The sequence below is a fragment of the Schistocerca piceifrons genome, chromosome 3 (assembly GCF_021461385.2).
Source record: "Schistocerca piceifrons isolate TAMUIC-IGC-003096 chromosome 3, iqSchPice1.1, whole genome shotgun sequence".
NCBI lineage: Eukaryota > Metazoa > Arthropoda > Insecta > Orthoptera > Acrididae > Schistocerca > Schistocerca piceifrons.
The window spans coordinates 838,211,989-838,232,266 of NC_060140.1; the positions used below are offsets into that span (position 1 = coordinate 838,211,989).

A 20,278-nucleotide genomic window follows, 5' to 3' on the forward strand; every position below is an offset into this window, starting at 1 on the left:
GGTTAATAGTACCTCTCGTTTCATGGTCTTTGATAGCTAACCAGTAGCACCTACAATTTTTATTCCCGGAACATGGATCATTACTATACCCTCTATGTTCTTAATAGACTCAAAAATTGCCTGTGAAATGCCATTGCAATCACTACCACTGTCCAGTAAACTCTTAACATGCATACCTTTTACACTTGCTATTATTATAGGTAGACCCACTTCCTTTTTACTTACCATGTGATCTTGTTTCTACAACAAATCATCATTAATCTTTCCCCTGGAAAAACTATCATCCTGCTTGCCAAAATGATTATCAGACCCACTGTCCCTTTCTCTATGCTTCCGATTTTGTACTTCTTCCACCTTTTTCTCAATTTCACCAAATTTTGAATCTGTATTGTTATTCACTTTTTCCAGTTGTTCCTCTACCCATACTGCACACTTGGTTTCTTTGTCAGTTTCTAAGTCATTTTTAATTTCATCGATTTGGTTCTCAAGTTTAACCCTATTTTCAGCACATTGTTTCTCAGAAACCTCCACCTTCATACTATTGTCATCACAAAGCTTCTTTTTCTCTTCCACACATTTACGACTCAATGTTAGTTTCTCATTAGTATTATCACAATGTTTAACTACTGCATCAAACTACGTATTTAATTTTGAAAGATTAGTGTTAATTACCTTAATTTCCTTTTTAATTTCTTTCTTAAGTTCATCTTTTAAGTTAACCACGTCAGTTTTAATACTACTAAGGTCTTCTTTCATACATTTACTACTCAGACAACTCAAACTACTCATAATTTGCCTTAATATCGCCTCCAAGTTTCCATCTGCCATAAACTTTTGCTCTTGCTGACTTTCGTTGCTAGATTCCTCCTCCTTAACCTTAACGATCTCGCCCATTTCAGTACTGTTTTCGTCCATTTCACTCTTTAAAATAGGACTTTCGTCCCCATCCTTCAAAGTTACATTCATATCTGATTTATAACTACTATCATCCACAGAACCAGTCACACTTACGTTATTCTGTTCATTTAGCAACCTAACTTCTACAGCTTTGTCCTCAGTCACACTGTCTTGTTTGTTAAGGCCGCTCATTATGTATCACTTAATACAAAACAGCTTTTTCTATGAAATGAACTTATTCTCATTCACTCTTCTTGCTCTGCTCTGCTGCTGCTGTTGTTGCGGTTGTCATCTGGATCTGCTCTCTCTCACCTTTTACTTTCCTCTCCTTGGGGAAGTGTATGGAGGAGTCTGTAGCCTGTTGGCTTTTACTCCACATAGTATGCTTGTGTGTGTGTGTGTGTGTGTGTGTGTGTGTGTGAGAGAGAGAGAGAGAGAGAGAGAGAAAGAGAGAGAGAGAGAAAGATTATCTTGGATTGTTTTGGCTGTCTGTATATTGTGATGGTGTTCTGGTTGTGTCTTGTACTTGCCTGAGGTAGGCAAGATGTTGGGTATTTTAAGGATTAAGGATAGGTATTAGGACTTGGAGGTTTTGGGGTTTTTCTCTTTGACTTACTCATAGAAGATCATCATAGGGTGTTTGTGGTTATCGCGGGACATGCTATACCTACCTAGGTAGTGTATGAGGTTATTTCCAGATCAGGAAGAGCTCTCATAGAAAGCCCTTGCCAGATCTTGGAATCTTTCTTTGAGGAGGGGGATTTCCGCAGCAGTGGTAAGTTGTCTGTTGGAAACCCATGGGGTAGACGCAGAGCCCTCCTGAGGGCATGGTTCTGCAGCTTCTGGAGCTTGTCCAGGCGCTACTTAGCCACATAACCCCAGGCAGGATATGCATATTCCATTATTGGATGTATGAGTGATAAGTATATATTCACTGCTATTGAGCAGGAGAGGTAGCTGGTTGTGTTGAGGCTTGAGTATAGTATGGACATTCTGGTACAGACCTTCTTATGGACCTCATCTATGTGAGGCTTCTACGTTAGTCTCAAGTTCACTGTTACGCTGAGATACTTGGTGGATCTGCGACAGGGGAGTCAGGATCCATATAAGTGTAGGTGAAAAGGGGGGGGGGGGCATTGAGGGGGTCTGCATCTCCTGAGCCTCCAGGTCATCAGCATAGCCTGTGTCTTTTCAGGGTTGATGGTGATGCACCAACGATGGGCCCAGGTTTCTGTGTCATCCAAAACCCTTTGTAGCCTATGAATGCCCAGGCCCTTATTGGCATTATGAGTTTAAAAGGCTGTGTTGTCAGCATACTGTACGATGTGCACCAAGTGGGCTGTGGGATGTCTGCAGTGTACAGACTGTACAAAACAGGCCCCAGGACTGATCCCTGTGGCACCTCAACAAGAATACGCCTTTTGGTGGAGGTGACTGTTTCTACCTTGACAGAGACAGTTCTGTTTGTCAGATAACTTTGGATTAACCTGACTCTGCTCCGAGGGAACCCCTGTGTGTATAACTTGTATACTAGCCCTTTATGCCATACTGAATCAAAGGCTTTGGTGACATCAAGTAGCTCTATCCCACAGTAGCCTCTGTAGTTGAAGCCCTCTGTAGCTGCTTCCACCAGTCTCATGATTTGATGTGGGGCTGAGTGCTTCTGTCGTAATCCCAATGGAAAATCCAGCAGAAGTTGCTCATTGGTGATGTGATCTTGTATTGGTATTAGCAGGAGGCACTCATAGATCTTTCTGAGAGTTGGCAAGAGACTAATTGGCCTGTAGTGCTGCAGGAATAAAGGGTGTTTCCCTGTTTTGTGTATTGCGACCCCTTCCGCGTGTTTCCAGTAAGCTGGGAACTAGCGGGTACGAGTAATCTCGTAGAAGACGTTCGTGAGGTGTTAGATAGCCAAGGGTGGAAGGTTTTTAACTAGCTGTTTGATGACACTGTCGTTTCCTGGCGCCTTTTTTGTAGGGAGGGACCTATTTACTTTTGCCACTTTCTCTGGGGCGAAAAGTGGGGCTTTGTCCTCTGGGTCCTCCTCAGCATTGGGGAAGACAGCCAGTTGACGACGGACTACCTCTTCATGTTCATCATTCTGGGGTTCTGTCGCTTGAAACTGCTTCTCAAAGGAGTTGGCAAAGACTTTGGCCTCTTCAGCATCGCTGTAGGCCAGACCCTGCTCACCATGCAGTGGCGGCATCCTAGCACGTATTGCTTGGTTGGTTGCCAAAGTATGTGATCGTCTACTTTGAGAGCTGTGAGGCTATTATGCCATTGTTAGTTTCTGTGCTCATTGAGCGCTGCCTTCAGCTCTCTCTGTAGATGATTGAGCAGCCTCCTGGTGGCCTGATTTCTGGTGATCTTCCACTCTTTTGCCACTCTGTTCTTGTGTCGGATTTGGGCTAGCGAATGATCCGGGCGTTGTACTTGTGGGGGCGGGCCATCCCTTTGTGGGGGAGTGGCATCTTACACTGCCTGCAATGGTACCTGTCAGATCTTTTAGCGCTTGTTCTACCGTTTTGGCAATAGGTGGCGGATTGTGAGCGATACCAGAGGTGTCAGTTTCTCAGTATCGCTCCCAGTCTGTAGGTTTGTAAGACGTCTGCTACCATGTCAGTGCTACCCATTCTCCCATATCATCCCCTAGAATCACTGGATTGTGGTCAAAAGACATTCTGTTGATTGTCCTTGCAGCCACAAACCCTGTGATCCTCCTAGTGAGGGCTATGTCTAACATGTCGGGCGTACCTCCATTTTTTGGAAAATGTGTTGGCGCGACCAGACCCCATGTTTCGAAATGGTTGGCATGTGCTAGTTCTTGCAGTTTGGCGCCTACTCTGGAGGTTACTCTAGAGTTACAATCGAGGTATTTGGCATTGAAGTCACCTCCTATTATGAATTTTCCTTCAATCTGTCCTAAAGCTGCTATGTCCCCCTCGTTTATCTCGTCTTGTGGGTGTAGATAGATTGCAACAGTTTTTAGGGGTCCGGTGGCAGTGATTAATTCCACCACCAATCTGGATCTGCACAGCTGTGGCAAGTTGTAATTTTCTTGGCAATGTGTCTTGTTTATCTCCTGTCACCTGTGTCCACGTGCATGCTGATTCGCTGCTCCTGTACTCAGTGGCTGCTTCCATAGAACCCACTCGCTGACTGGTTGCTGTTATACTGTGGCCATGAAACCCATGTGCTCATTAGCTGTTGCACACTGAACTGTACACCACTGCTGATTTCACTGTTCAAAGTTCGTGAGTCCTTGTTTATTGTGGCTACGTACAATATTCCTGGTGTCGGGGCAACAAGTGTGACTGTTTTCCTTGTTTATTTCGTTGTTTGTTGTCCTCGGTGTCGACGTAATGGCTGAAAAAATAGGGGGTGGAAGGACAATTACTGTCTACTGTAAATGATGTAGCCAACAGATGCACAGTTGCGTTTTACAGTATTTTACTTTCACTGTTCACAATCTCCAATATTACACAGTTATGTGGCGAGTGCACTGTAGTTTGACTTTCGATAAGCCTCATTAATAGATTGCAGGCGAACATCCACATACTGCTACAATAGATTAATGTTCAACACCTACGAGCAGTAAAGAACATAACCACGTAGTCCACAGTTCTTTTGGAATAATCAGATATGGTTGGAACAGCCACTGTCATTGTTTTAACACACGGCCTAATTGTGTTACACTTATTTTACAGTTACGTTGATGCATTGTTGTTGTTCTAATCAACACAGGTTTCTCGTCTGAAACTAGGTCATGGACAGATTGTCTCATGACCAGAAATCAGGCCCTTATATATCATCACAATAATAGGTGCTGAAACTACACATTGTTCGAAGTTAAATTTACAGAAATTACAATTAAAACTTAACTCATTAAATTGACTGAATACATCAAAAATTCATTCATTTTAACAGTTTCTTCTACTACAAGGTTTAGGCCAAATTATTTGTTTAAATGGTAAAATTAAAATATCTTGTTACATAAACAATATTTTTGGCAAAACTGTTGATTACTTTGGAATTAATTAAGGGCTGACTTTGCCATCATGTTTTCAAATAGAACCAAATAGATACTTTAATAATAATGTTAGTTGTTCCTCCAAATGATTAGTATAGAATTTATATTTGTTTATACGTCAACAATAGAATTTAAGTTACGAAATAATTACCAATTCCACCCTATAACAAAAGCTACTAACTAGGAATAGTCAAAATAAATTAGAAAATCAATTACATACACAAAAATAAGCACAAAATTAGATCTGGTGTTATATAGTTTAAAACTAAGGGCCAACGTTTCTCCTTTACAAAAAAGCAGAATATACTCACGTATGTTAATGATAACTAAATTAAAAAATGAAATTTAAGGAGGCGGATGGCAAAACAAGAGGGAAAGTAAAATTATCCCCACTTGCTTCGTCACAGGTCCATACTCGAACGCTCTTCCAGGCTACTGTGCGTCATGGGAGCTGTCCACGACACATACACGGACGCAGACATATAGAAAGTAGAGCAAATGCACTGCAGCTGTCGAATATGTGGTTGGAGATGACTGGATTCATTTGAGTACAGTGCTATACTACGCTGCCCGAACAGAAAAATACTGCATTTGCGCGAGTTGTAGACAACAAGTGTCCACCCCGATAGCGGAATGGTCAGTGTGACGGACTGCCATCCAACGGGCCCGGGTTCGATTCCCGGCTGGGTCAGGGATTTTCTCCGCTCAGGGACTGGGTGTTGTGTTGTCTTCATCATCATTTCGTCCCCATCTGGCGCTCGGGTCGCCAAATGTGGCGTCGAATGTAATAAGACCTGCACCAAGGCAGCTGGCTGGTCCTGCTCCTTAAGGGTCCTCCCAGCCAATGACACAAAATGCTCATTCCCATTTACAAGCAATTTTAGAATATGCAACGAGAAGTGATGCAATGATCGCAGAGGCAGAAGTGGTGTAATCGATAAAATTACGATAAATGACGGAAAATACATATAAATTGAGGAAAATATGCCAAAATGGGGGGAAATTGAGGAGGAATCATGGAGTATTTGCATGTCTCCTACTTTTTACATGAAAATTCCTGTACATTGGAATGAATATGTGACAGCAAGAGGAATATGAGTAAAAGTTGACATGGTAGCAGCGGTAACCAGGGAAACAGTCATCTTTTTCCTTGAAAAGAGAGCCACCGGCCTCTAAACTGACATGGATCTGCGTTAAAGGACAATAGGAAGTAGATGGAGTGATTGATTGGGGGAGAGAGGGAGATGTTGCTGTGTGTCATTTATCATGCATGTAACCAATTTTTCCATTGTTCTCTTGATGTGTATCAGCTGTGTGGTATTACCTACCGTAGACTTGTATACAACTGCGTGTTCTGTGTGTGACTTAGAGCACTGTCTACTTGCGATCATTAACAGCTAACTTTTCCATATCACAGTCATCAGGGGATTTCTAACTCATGTATGATGAGAGATGCCTATTGATGGCAAATCTGTTTTGGTACGCACCTCTGAATGAACAAAGATGTATGTGAAGTAGTCTGGTTCTCTGCCACATCATGGATATAAATCGAGTCTTCTGTTTCATATAGGTATGAAGTGACTATTATTATACTTTTCATGTTTGATCTATAGTAAATGCCTGTAAATGGATCATCGAGAGAGGACAAACCTTAGGATTTTTTAGTAGGTTTTTATGAAAGATGCGCAAACATTCTCGTAGAAAATCAAACACTTCATGGGTATATCAGCTATATGAACGTACACATATGGAAAACTACGGAAGAATGTGGAAAACGACATAACATTGGTAAAATTCGAGGAAAATCTGGTATAATCACGAAAAATTGAGGTAAATACCGTGAAGTACGTAAAATCGCCGAAACCTAGTAATATTATGGAAATTGACTGAGAATACATGAAATCAGAGAAAAGTACCATGAAATGAGTACTGAGCAAAATCAGTAAAATTGTGTCCTGGAGGAGGGGAGTAGACTGATACTACATATACACACACCTTAATAGTGGAGAGAAGAAGACTTGGCCGGCCGCGGTGGTCTCGCGGTTCTAGGCGCGCAGTCCGGAACCGCGCGACTGCTACGATCGCAGGTTCGAATCCTGCCTCGGGCAGAGATGTGTGTGATGTCCTTAGGTTAGTTAGGTTTAAGTAGTTCTAAGTTCTAGGGGACTGATGACCACAGCTGTTAAGTCCCATAGTGCTCGGAGCCATTTGAACCACTTTTTTGAAGAAGACTTGGCGTCAAGAAAAAATGCCAATATTATCCCACACATGAGCAATAGAGCCTAATATGGGACAATGACGTTTGTGTGCAACAGGAAGGTTATCAAGGGCGGTGGTAAACTGCGGTAAGACTGTTGCAACTATTTCTTCGTATGCATTTTTGGTTCTTGGCAATAATTTTATGGAGCTGTTGTGAATATATAATAATTTCCGAACTATAATCGGCTTGAGCTTTGTAAACAGAAGACGTCATATGCCTCTGGAAACCCATGTAGTGTTTTTGTTACAGAGAATCGATGTTTTCTTTGGTATCCAAGGTAGTAGTTTTATCGCTTTACAGTTTGTCACCATAATTTATTGTAGAGAAACTTGAGGGGGAATGTATCCCATGAGCTGGAAATAATTTTTATTACATTGCATTCCACATGACTCGGAAACTGCACCACTCTAGCATTATAGCACGTTTTAAGTGTAGAATCGTGTAGCCTTGGGGATGCATGTGTTTATGTTCTTTTATCATTTCTCTCTTACCAACACCTTGCTGGTACTGATACTAGGCACTATAACAACACTTCCTAACTGATAGCGCAGTTTATTTATGTAAAATGCTTCAAACTACAGCTCTTTGGAGCTCCATCATACATGATACACACGTTTCTTTTTCACAGCTGTCTGTTATATCATCACAACTCTCTCAGATCTACTATACACCGATAAGAGGTGCTAACTTCCTCGACATGCATGCATCTGGAGAGCTCTTGTTCCCTTGGATGGGGAATGTAAGATGGGTGCGGAACAGTAGTTATGGACTTGGCTCGCTCTGTTCCTTCACAAGACATGAACTGTAGTGGGCATAGAAGCTTGCTGCTTTTCGTCAGCTGCAAGATAAATTGATGACAGGTAGGGTTGGTCAGAAACAATGCGGGTAGATCTTTCTATCACCAACTTTATCCTAAGAATGCGAGAATGCTCTGTGACTCTCATCTGCATAGGGAAAAATTTGCAATATTAATCGCAAAATACGCATTTGGATCAAACTGCTAGAAATATGTAGATTGGTATAGGATTTTAGGGATCGAGATGTTACGTACGGTAATATCGAACCCAACATTAAGTATTTGCTCGTTTATAATTAATTAACTTTATTTTGATCATGTCGGTACAAACACATCCGCTCGAATACAGAGTTCGGAACACACTGAGAGCAAAAGTTTTCAAAGAAGTTCGTTCTCAAAGATGAGGTGGTTGACTCTTGCAGTCCATAACTGCCACAGAGCCCCCAACAGTAGTGCGGAGCATGGTAAGGATGATGAGAGGCGTGTGTGCACTCGGCCGGCTGATAGCGCAGGTGCGCGTGACAGATCGTGTCGTGGCAGGCGCTAGTGCGAAGTGCGATCGGACCGTTTCTCGATGTCTTGGTAGGCGCGACCAGCGGAGGGAAGGAGGCGCGGAAGGGGTCCACAGGTTGACTGTACCATGCTGCTGATGGAACAGTGGAAGCAGAAGGCGGCGGCGTGTCGGTGGGGAGAACATCGTCGTGCCGAGGCCGTGCGGCGCAGCGGGGTTTTGATCCGATCAAAGGTGCGGAATGCGTCGAAGATGTGATGTGATGTATTGCCAAAGTATTTGCCGTCGAGTGCCACGGTAAGTGCAACGTGTCCGGTAACAGTTTGTTATTGGCCATATGACATAAAGGAACAGGCATGCTGTGGCTTAACACGTTGCATAAGAGATGCCGGATAAGCAACAATCACGGTAATGACGGAGTTATAGAAGCGCTTGATGTCGCAGCAGGGGAGAAAACAGCAAGCTGCACATGACTGACATCGGCGGCGGATAACATCTCTGTAGACGGAAGCGTCACCTCAGAGTCCGTGGATGGTGAGTGTGTTACAGCGGTAGATGGCAGGATGTTCCGAGTGGAGTTGACAGTGTCGGTGTTTTGATGTGCGAAACATCCGTGATCGAAGGTTGGGGGGCGTGGCCGTGAGCCCTGTGCGTGAGGCATGGCAACGGCGAGAGGTGGTGGAAGGCGGATGTGGTCGTCGAAACAGTGGTCGGAGCAGGAAGGCGATGAGACGTAATGTGAACGTGAAGAAGTCAAATCGGCGGATGAACTACTGGTCCGTGGCAGAGAGGCGACACAGTTCGATGGAACTGGATCTGCGTGTGTGCTGTGGCTGTTGGCACTGCGGTCGAGTGGTATGGCTGCAAGCTGCTCGCGCAAAACTGCTGCACGGTCGTGTGTCGGGGAGGAAAGATGCTCACTCGTCGAAGCAGAAACGGCAGATGTGTTGGTCGTACATTGCGGAGGTAGTGAAGAGGGTGGCAAAGCAAGCGGCACTGGAATGCGGCTGGTTATGCCGTGGTAAAGAAACAAAGTGTCTGGAACTACCAAGGAAAGGTGGCAGCGGCGTAAATAAGTTGCGTGTATCACACCAGTAACGTAGAATTTCCACTTGAGCCGGCGTGATGATGACAGTTGTGACATCTGGGACATAGATCCATGTAGCGTAATTGTCAGGGTATTAGTTGTAGCTGGAAGTAACGGGAAAGGATCATCAGCAGTCGGAGGTATGACAGGAGCATCTCGTTGCATGTCGTGCTCGGTCGGTGTCGGCTGCAGCATGTGTAACAGATCTTGTACCAACAAGTTATATGTCGCAATTTGTTCACGTAGCTGTCGCAGTTGTTCAGGCGAAAATGTATGTCGTGAAGCAGTCTGCTGTATATCACTGAGTAAGATGGGGTCAAAATCAGAATCTGTCTCTATCAAAGGGTAACCTGGCATACAAGACAAGGTCGGCGGCACAGTATTGTGTGTGCGATCACGAATGTGAAACTCAGTACTCGGCGTCAGCGGAGTGAGAACACGTTCACTGCTGTATGAAGCACTGATATGGCTGAAATCGTCTTCTGGGGTGGGTGAACAAGTTGTGGGCGCGATCGAGTAGTGAACGGCCGGGCAGTAAGCGTAAGTAGTATTGGCGAGTTGTTGACAAGATGCGGGTGCAGTGGCCGTGGCGGGATCGTATGTCGCGCAGCTGTTAGTTTTGACTGGGTCGAGGTCAGTGAACCAGCGGGCGGCGGCCGTGACGTCGCTGTCGGTAGCGGTCGAGCAGAGTCGGTGTGGCTCGGGTGCTGCGTAGAGGGAGGCATGGCACGTCCGGTGTTGCACTGAGAAACATTCGGCATTGTTGTCGGTGTAATTGGTGCATTGTCGTTGACCGGTAGGATGTCCTTGATGAAATTGTTCCTGTGATGTTGGTGACAGGCGCTGAATTAAAGCGGCTTTCGCTCTGGTGTCCGTAATTATATAGTGATAGTCCTTTAGGTGCCTGAAGAGTACGAGGTATTTTTCACTTTCGTCGGTGATGCCATAAGAGGAGAATATATACTCCGCGGCCATGAACCACATTGGAAGTTGGTCCGAGAGAAATGTCGGTAGTTGAATGCTGCAAATGAGGGACAAGCGCGGAGAAGCGGCGGAAAAGTTGGCGCAAACATTCGATCTCTGGAAGACGGGCTGTACGGAAACCGGGTCGAACAGATTTGCACGCGGCGCGGAAGACGCGGAAGCCGTGATGGGCGTTTGTGAATTCGACCAGGCATGCGATTTAGCCGTAGTTCGGAGTTCGTGCGAACTGGGATTTGCAACATAGTCCCCGTTTTTTGCAGTCCATTGTTTGGCATGATTGTCCAGTGTCGAAGCACTGCACAGACGAATGTCACTGTAATAATTATCACACAAAGGCAAGTCAAAATTTTCCAAATTAATGGGCGAAGGAGCACTGCACTGTCCGGAAGTGAAATTACCGACGCGTTGAGCGGGTTTTGACAGACTACGTGTGCCCCTCGGTCGCATTGTCGATGTGTGAGAAGGTGACGAAAGTTACCAAAAAGCACAATTCACACAAGAGTCGGGAATTTACACACTAATTACACTTCCTGTACACTGCATCCAGATGTGGCGCGATGCGAAGTCGATGGACGTAGAAATCCGATCTTGTACACATTTCTGACGTCGTAAGCGGCGTTTTGAGCATTGGGGTCACCAGTTTGGGGATTGTTCGGTTTGGTTAGACCAAACAACACCTATTTAGCAGTAGTTCATTTATTCACCTAAACACATGCAAGGCTCACAAAGAACCAAACATGGCAGAACAGCCCAAAGACAATGCTCAGAGTCCAAAGACGATGCTCAAAGTCCAAAGATGAACGCTTATCGATGCTGGTGTCGACCTCATCGGCGCCACAGGATGCTGTCTGGTATAATTTGGTATATATACATTTGAGAATTAACAATGAATGGGCATACATCTATCTACATTGGCAGTCTAGCATATGGTACTCGCAAATTAGTGGAGGGGATTAGTGATGATACAGAAATTGGGGAGCATGCTGCCATGTCATTGGTTGGCATTGAAATCAAGGAAAAACTGGTAAAATTGCTAAAGTTGGTCGAACTATCAACTGCGGTCCTTGTTACTGTACATCAACGGTGTCTCTTCCATCCCATCTGCCCACTGGGATGCTGTTGATTACCACATAATGATTAACTGATATCATGTGCTTGGATGGAGAGAGTGTCTTGGTGGAGCAAACCCTCTGGGGATGGCCAGCACTGAAACAGTGATTGCATACATGACTGCAATGTGAGGGATCAATCGAAATGGAACACCTAGACATCTGCTATCATGTCACTGTGAAAGATGACTTTAAATGTAGAGGTTGTCAATAACTCTCTGACAACTGTTTGTAAATGCCCCACAATGCTGCAAATCTCTTCCAGTTTCCATATGTGTCGATGTCTTGCACATATTTTGTCATTAAGAAACACCGCCTCTGTATTTTATTTCAATCATCCTGTGTGTGGGTTGTGGAAGCAGCAGCACAATGCGGTGTCCAGTTTTCTGTGAGAGCCAATAGATGGAGATATGTTAATGTTGGTTCAGCATCTGACACAGACCTCGAAGTTGTGGTGGAAAAAACAAAATGATGGCGGTGTATGTAGCTGCAGTCATACACTGCTTGGATGTGTTAAGCACAAAAAGACAAAGTATCAAGTAATGACACAGGGATACTCTCTTGTGATTATTAGCCTGTAGGATGTAGTCCTCCTACAGTACAGGTGACGAAACATTACACTGGTCTGTGCAAGCGACTTCAATCATGAGCCACCTGCTCCAATACCTGTATATTTAATAGGATCGCCTTGTATCCTCGATGCCAGCATACAGATGGTATTTGTTTTCCATATATAGGAAGATGGGACGCAGTAATATCTTATCAAGTTCTCTACTGGGTGCCATTAGTGTAGTTTTTACAGTTCGTAGTTTTTCGCTGTTGGATAGGACAAAATAATGGGGAGGGAGAGAATGTTTGGGTGACAGACATGAATGCTACAGATCTCCTTCAGTCTGCACTACCTGCATATAGATTGAATACATAACACAATGTAGCAGCAAAATCCTCGCCCTTCCCTCAGTTCCTGTATGATAAGAAGTCTTCCTAATATTTCTGATAAGAAACATCGCTGTAACTGCTTGAACCATATTTTCTACTACTTTGTGTTGCATGAGAGAGCTTCCATTTGCTGCTGGCCTTGCACACTGTACGCGATTGAAAGAGCTACAACAACATGTCCCCATTTTCCATCAAGTGGTCAAAACAAGATCCTGTCGCATAACTCGGCTCACCCTGTTTCTCCGCGGGATGCAGAAGGTCTTAGATATAGTGTTCTCCAACTTCTGTTCAGTTCTGACTTAAATTGGAATTATCACATGAACAAAGCTGCAGGGGGGGCAGGGCAGAGACTGAAGAGTAGGTACAAGATACAGAGGGACTGTCTCAAAAAAGCCACACTCGAGTTTTTGTTGTATGGGATCCTTAGCAGATAGATTAAAAAAGTGATTTATTTCGAGATATGAGAGTGGCGTGAATATGATTCGCCACTGGCTGTAATCATGTGTAATTATTAAACAACGCCTCAATAGTATCCAATACAAGTATGTGGTTGACTGGATAGACTTGATTCCAAGTTGCAGACAGCATTTCTACCAGAATGTGTAATGCTATCAGCAGCTCTTGCGTGTGCCTGTAGAACCAAGACCACATTTTATGTGGGGTGATAGTAACATTGTCGTTGTGATCGTATTTTTAATAGCGCTGTCCTTACGTGAAATACCTGTTGCTAGCAGTGGAATCCTACTGCAGTCAGCTTCAAATGTCTGTTCTCAATAGCATTCCTCACAAAGAACATCATTTTACCTCCAGGGATTGCCATTTGAAATACGTGGTGAGTGTAATTCTGCTGGAAAAAAATTACTCGCCATGGAAAGTGACTCTCATTATCAATTTAATTAAATGGTCTATCAATCTGACATCAATGACGTGCCATGTGGTGGGTGGAAGCGATAGGTAGGGTACCATGGATATGATTCTTGACTTGGAGCGGTAATGAGGTGTTTTTTTATTTGTTGCGGTGGTATCTTTTAAGGAAATTCCAGTCTGTCAGTTACACAGGGAGAAACGACCATTGTAATAAAATCAGATGTATTACCAAATTTATAAAGTGATACATTGTATAAGACTTATATTTACAACTTCTTTGTGCTGTTACCTTAAGAGACTTAGTATGTGGGGAGGCATTTGCCTACTTTAAGGGAATTTGAAGTGAGGAACGTCCTGTGATATTAGCACTCTGTCATGAGCCAAAAAATTGTTTAATATTTCAGTCGTGTGATATATGATGTAACAGATATTAAGCTGATGAGAACAGATCTGTTTCTACCTGGTGAGAAAATATTTAGAAGCAATGTAGCCTGTGCCATACTGTTACAAGATTTTCATTAGTAACAATACTTCAGCAAGGTGGAAAAGTTTGTATGCCCTGATTTCTTCTTTCTTCGAAAATAACTTGTATAAAGGGAAAAAATCAACATTTCATGTGCGCAATTTGAAGTGTATGATCAACAAAACTGCTGTCTTGGAATAGATAAAGCGGATTTCTTTTTTTTTTCTAGTGGGCTCTATGTCGGTGGCGGAATTGGTTAGAACTATTGTATACATCCAAGCTGCAGCTGCTTCTTTTGCAGTACACTGCAGCTAGCTGCAAGAGCAGTCACGAGGATTTGGCAACCGGAAGTAACGGATTAGCTCAGCCTGCAATGGGCTGTTAAGCATAATGAATGCACCAGCTTGTCTGCTCTTATCTGTGGTAGTGGGGGCCAGCAAAGTGGTCCCAGTGTGCTGGGTGAATGGGGATAGAAATGGACATATGTCTTGAGGAGATTTAAAATGAAGGGTGTTTGTCCTGGACATATTGATGACATCTCGATTCCTACCCCTCCAGTCATCCCTGATGCCCTGCATGGCTGGAGGCGGTGCACTCTGGCATACACATGCATCCATGACTGTGGCTATGGCCATGGTGGTAGATCCACCAATCTTCGAGCATTGGCACTGATGGCGTATGAGAGGATTGGTGCACTGTGTGAGGACCTCGGCTGGCCGGTGTGGCCGAGCAGTTCTAGGCGCTACAGTCTGGAACCGTGCAACCGCTACGTCTCAGGTTCGAATCCTGTCTCAGGCATGGATGCGTGCGATGTCCTTAGGTTAGTTAGGTTTAAGTAGTTCTAAGTTCTAGGGGACTGATGACCTCAGATGTTAAGTCCCATAGTGCTCAGAGCCATTTTTTGAGGACCTCGGGACATGAGCATGCGGGATGTGAGAGTGTTTCAGCAATCTCCAACATCTAGCCATGCAGCTACTTTTATGGACCAGATTGTGATTTAAATATGTCATGTTTAGTGCTCTTCAATACATCACAGTGCACTGCATCTTGCAGTGGTATTTACTGTTGTCTCTATCCTATTATGCAGCAAGGCCTTCCTCCTTCCAAATACAGTGGAGAGAACCAATTTAGGAATTCTATAGTGCATTAAAAACCCAATTACAATGACAAATTCTCAGTTGACATCTAGCCATGACAACTTATTACTAGGATTTGGATCATGGTTTAAGTTTGTCATGTTTAGTGCTTCTCACTACATCACAGTGATTCTGTGTTGCAGAGGTATTTGTTGTTGTTGTTGTTGTTGTTGTTGGTACTATCCCATCAAGTGGTAGACCCTTCGTCCTCCTCCTGAATATAGTGGAGAGAACCAGTTTAGGAATTCTATAGTGCTTTAAAAATCATGAAACCAAATTCCAAGTTTATCAATTTATTGTTCAAGTAGTTGTACTGTGAGCATGCATCTGTCCTGCCCCTCCCACAAATTGTTTACGACATAGCATGCAACTGATCTGAAATTGGAAGTTTTCAGATACAGTACATCCAAAGTAATAGACTTCCTACCAGATGAACTAACTGTGTCAGTACCCACTGAAAGAAGGCAAGAGAAAACAAATCCAGTAGTGCTTGGAAACTGGATGGTTGCAGGATCGACTCCTGCCAAATATTCCAATCCTAGTGTCCACCAACAGGAAGCAGGGAAAAACTGCACCCCACAAAAGGTACCAATTTCATTAATTAGTCAATCAATCCGATAATGCCTTGTGTCCCATCAATAGTTTGCATAAACAATATTCCACACATTGTCTGAATTGTTTAAACAATATTCCATATGTGTCAATCTATATCCTGTAAATGACCAATCAGTTGAGTCTTTTTCCCACCATTTTCCAGGTGAAGGAGGGGAGGGGTAGGACTGGTGGTTACCTAGAGGTGGAGCTGTTAATGAATTGATTCAGTTAATTAATTAATCAATCAAAAGTGTGCTTGTATCACCAAGGGGAGTTCCCTCTGGGAAGGAAGGAGGGGGAGTGGGAGGAGGAGGGGGAGGGTAGAGTTGACATGGAAAGCCACTTAACTGAACAACAAGTTAAGGACTTGTCAATCAAAAGGATGGATTATTCTAATGGGGTCATAATCCTCTTAGCAGAACTATAGGTTAAGGACCAGTCAATTGAGAGAGAACAATAGAATTGCCAATGAATGTATATTTCCCCTGAAGTAGCCAACCCACAATGTGGGGCGATACCCCTGTTGCCCTACTACTGGCGATATGTGCCAGCCCCTATGTGGAAACGCTTTTTATTTTCAATTTTTAAATTACTTACATGGCAAATAAACCGAAATAATGCTCAGTATATTGTATCTATTAACGATAAAAGGCATGAAACAAAGGGCAAAGGAGAATTGGGGACCACAAATAAATATTGATGAAGGGATTATAAAGTGTACACATTAACTTGGTACATAAAAATAGATAGTTTTATTATTTTAGAGTTGATGACTTAGATTTGCTGGGGTTTTATAGTTGATGATTTTGATTTGCTGGGGTAACATATATCGTAAAAAGAGGGGAACTTGTTGCACACATTATAAACACCGCATTTGTACAGTTACATGATTGTTTTAAAGTTTTAGTAGAAAAACGAACTTTGTTTACATTCATTGATGGTTTACTCTCATCACACAGTTAGCAGTAAGTCACCATTTCACCAAATATTGGTGAGGATAGCTTGTGATATACAAGAATGTATTTTGATACAGTCTTATTTGGATGTGATTTCTTTTCTCTGTCATAGAGATAAGGGCAGTTTTGAAGTTTTTAGATCAAATTCTTTAGATGACGACAAAAACAGGCATTGTAGGGTTGCACTAGCTGTTTGCATTTGGAAAAAAATCACTTTACTACTGCACAATGGCAACCCTCCTTCATCATTTCATATAATTATGGATTGGCTTGTCTTCCCCATGAACCAGTTAATGAAAGAAATTTGTTCTCCAGCACATAAGGTTTCATCACTTTGCTTACAATATATTAAGCATTTTCTTATTATATTTGTAGTTTAAATAAAGTAAAAATGGAAAAAAGGTACCATATAGGAGCTCGATTAGTATATTTGTAGTGTAAATAAAGTACAAATGGAAAATAAAAAAAGGTTCCATATAGGAACTCGAACCATGACCTTCAAATTATCGTCCTGTACTCTATCCACTGAGCCACCTGCTGCCTGGAAACTAAACTAACGTAAATGGCTTATGCTGTGCCCGATGTGTGCGAAAAATGCTACTTTTTTCTAAATGCTTGACCATCTGGAACTTCCCCTTTTGGCACTTTCATTTCTGCCGAAGCCCTGTATATACAGTACCATAAATTTGGACGACATTGGTGATGATGAATGGGCACAGTCCTCTTGTAAGTTAAAGCGACTTCATCTTTTAGTGGCATGGATAAAAATGGCGTCACTCGAGTGACGCCTCAGGAGTCTGGATGTTTCCACGTGCAATTTTGGTGATGCCACTCAAGTAGCTACTTTCTTTCAAATTTTGGTGATTAAATTTAGCTGGTATAGGTATGAATAGCATTAATCAATGGAGTGATAGTTTATTGTTAATAAAGTTAATAAGTTTCTACGATTTGCATTTGTATTTGACTTGTTGTACATCCCTGGAGGTTCTCATTGTGAACACCCACAGCCCAGCAGCTCGGTACGCACGCTCAGAGTTGGTGCCAGCAGTGTGGACGCCGACGACGGTGAGGACCAAGATGGATGCACTGGAGCGGCTGTTCCCACTGAAGATGGAGCGCTTCCACAAGCCGCCGGTGCCGCCGCACATGGCCGTCGCCTTCGAAGCGACACGCTACCGTGAGCTGGCACCGGCGCTCAAGGACAACCAGGACGCCATCATGCAGCTGGCCTTCTTCTCATCTTCCGATGCCCCGACGGCCAAGCGCGTCGCCACCAACTACCGCGAGTTCGTCCTCGCCTCCGGGAAGACTGGGTGCGTCCCAACTGCCCTGCCAGCTGTCACAGTCTGTCGTCCGAGTTCTGTTCCATCCGAGAGCTTGTTAGAGCCATTTTTGTTGCCACAGTTGTCAGTCCTGTGCTCTAAATTTCGTCCCTTGTGTACAGTTAACCCATCTTCAAACGAAATCATGTATAGCTCATACAGTATTATTACATGCAACGAAATTTTATATGAAGAATACCTCATACAGAGTTATTACTTGCAACGAAATTTTATATCTCATGTAATATGAAGAATACATGACTCAGTTTGAGGGTGAGTTAACGGTACACAGGCAGCAAAATTTAGAACACGGGGACTGACAAACCTGCCAATAACAACGACTTTTATGGATCTGGGCATTGAGTCGAACCTAGCTCGGACGACAGATAAGAGTAGTTCATTCCATGCTGCCTTGACTCTATGCCCGGCTATGTGAAAGCAGATGGTTGGAATCGGACCGTGCTCTAATCCCTCTAAGTGTGTGTGTAGTATCTTTCATGGCCAGCCTTGTTTAATTTGGAGTTGTCTGTGGTTCGTAAGTATCTTATTATCAGCTTTTCCATTTATTATAAGATTATGATAGGTTTGCGGAAGGGAAATCTCTTTGGAATTATGGTTTTCAACTTTGTTTTTGGTGGTTTTCATTTCCAGGGACTGATTTTGATATCAGTGTCTGTGTCTGAGTTATGAAGGCCTAATGAAAATTTTAATATTGCTTTTCATGGTTATTGTGGGATCCTGATATTGCTATCTTCATTTGGGTCTTCATGTTGGTGCCAGCAATGGCGTCAACATTGGCCAATGTTTATGGAAGAGCACCCACACATTGGAGCCAACAATCAGTTGAATTCGAGTAGAGCCAGTGTAGAAAAGTCTGCCACACTGATCTAGGCTGGTGCTTGTGTGGTTTTGATCGTGAATAATATTGCTCTGCTGTTCCTGATTCAGTTTGAAAAACTCGGCTTGGAAATAAATATGACGAAAAAGACAAGCAAACGAATGAACAAACAAACTTGGTTTCAAATTGTCAAAGACAGAAAACAAACAACATTGGTGCCAATGTTTCCTCAACATATCGATATTTACCCAACGTCCTTTCATGTTTGGTCAGAGTACCAACAACAACAGAGTCATACCAACATTAAGGCCAGTGTTGCTTCCAATGCTCTTTCATCCATGCAGACACTGGACAAACACTGCTGGTGTCAATGTCAACCCATTGTGTGGACCCAGTCTTGCTCGAAATATGACATTGTGGGTCAAAGCAGATGGGTGGAATTGGATCGTGCTCTAATCCCAAATTGTTCTTTACTAAGACATCACATCAGGAACTGAGAATGTATGTCCACCATAATGCTAACTGCAGAAGTGGGACTCCTTTGGTAAGTGATGTGGCGCTGCTGCAGTGTCCGCTGTTGTTGCACGGTGCACCACCTCAGAACACCTCTTTCTGCTGTCATGCCAAGGGCAGCAATGCAGCAGACCATCAAGGGAAGACGACACAGCACACAAATCCTGGTGCTACAAAGATCGTCACAGCGCCAGTGCTGATGCTTGTCTTCCTGCAAACAATCCCATTTCCTAGCTCGAAGTACATAACATGGCTGCACAATCCTGCACTGCTGGTGAAAAATATGTCTATCTTCTCAAGCATTAATCAAATGGAGCCATTGAGCTCCTGCATAGTCCTGAGTATCTCCCTCCTGAAGCAATCAACACTGTATTTGCATTACAGTCATGGGGCATCGACAAATGCAATTAGCAGCATTGCAGAATCCTAAATTGCAGTCTTGAAAGGCCAAGATCATGCAGCTGTCAAGTTCTGTTATGTAGCTGTCGACTTTTCTCCTACTCACAAACAAACAACATTCAAATGTTATTTCTGAATGAGTAACCCACTGCATAACTCTTCCTTATAGGCAGAATTTAGATGGCTTTTTACTTTTGCCTACTTTGTGTGGTTGCTCCGCAGTACTAATTATTTGCATATATAAGCGCGCAATGAACGTCATGCAAATCTGTCGTTTGCTCCCTGCCCCCTTTATATTGTTTCAGTTATGGTGTTTCAATTATAATAGTGTAAGAATGTGATTAACTGTCCCTCGTAGAGGTGGTAATATATACTTGTCTCTTGTACTATCTTTTCAAAGCCATTGAGAAGACTGCTGAATGCCAGACATGTTTGATGGCATTACAGACAAGGCAACAATGTGCAACAACTGGCACAACACTGACCCTGCCTATAGGCATCATACCAATCTCCTGAGTCACACTTACACAATCAGACTATGTACCATAAGTATGTGAAGCAAGTTCCTCATAATAGC

At 43.3% G+C, this 20,278-nt stretch overlaps 1 protein-coding gene across 1 annotated transcript in view; it reads left to right on the forward strand.

The window, feature by feature from the left end:
* Window positions 1-20,278, forward strand: part of LOC124789105 (tropomyosin-1, isoforms 33/34-like) — a 65,096-nt gene that overhangs the window by 10,388 nt on the left and 34,430 nt on the right. The window contains exon 2 of the mRNA XM_047256393.1: window positions 17,614-17,942. Coding sequence (XP_047112349.1) covers window positions 17,614-17,942 — 329 coding nt within the window. The remainder of the gene's footprint in view (window positions 1-17,613; window positions 17,943-20,278) is intronic.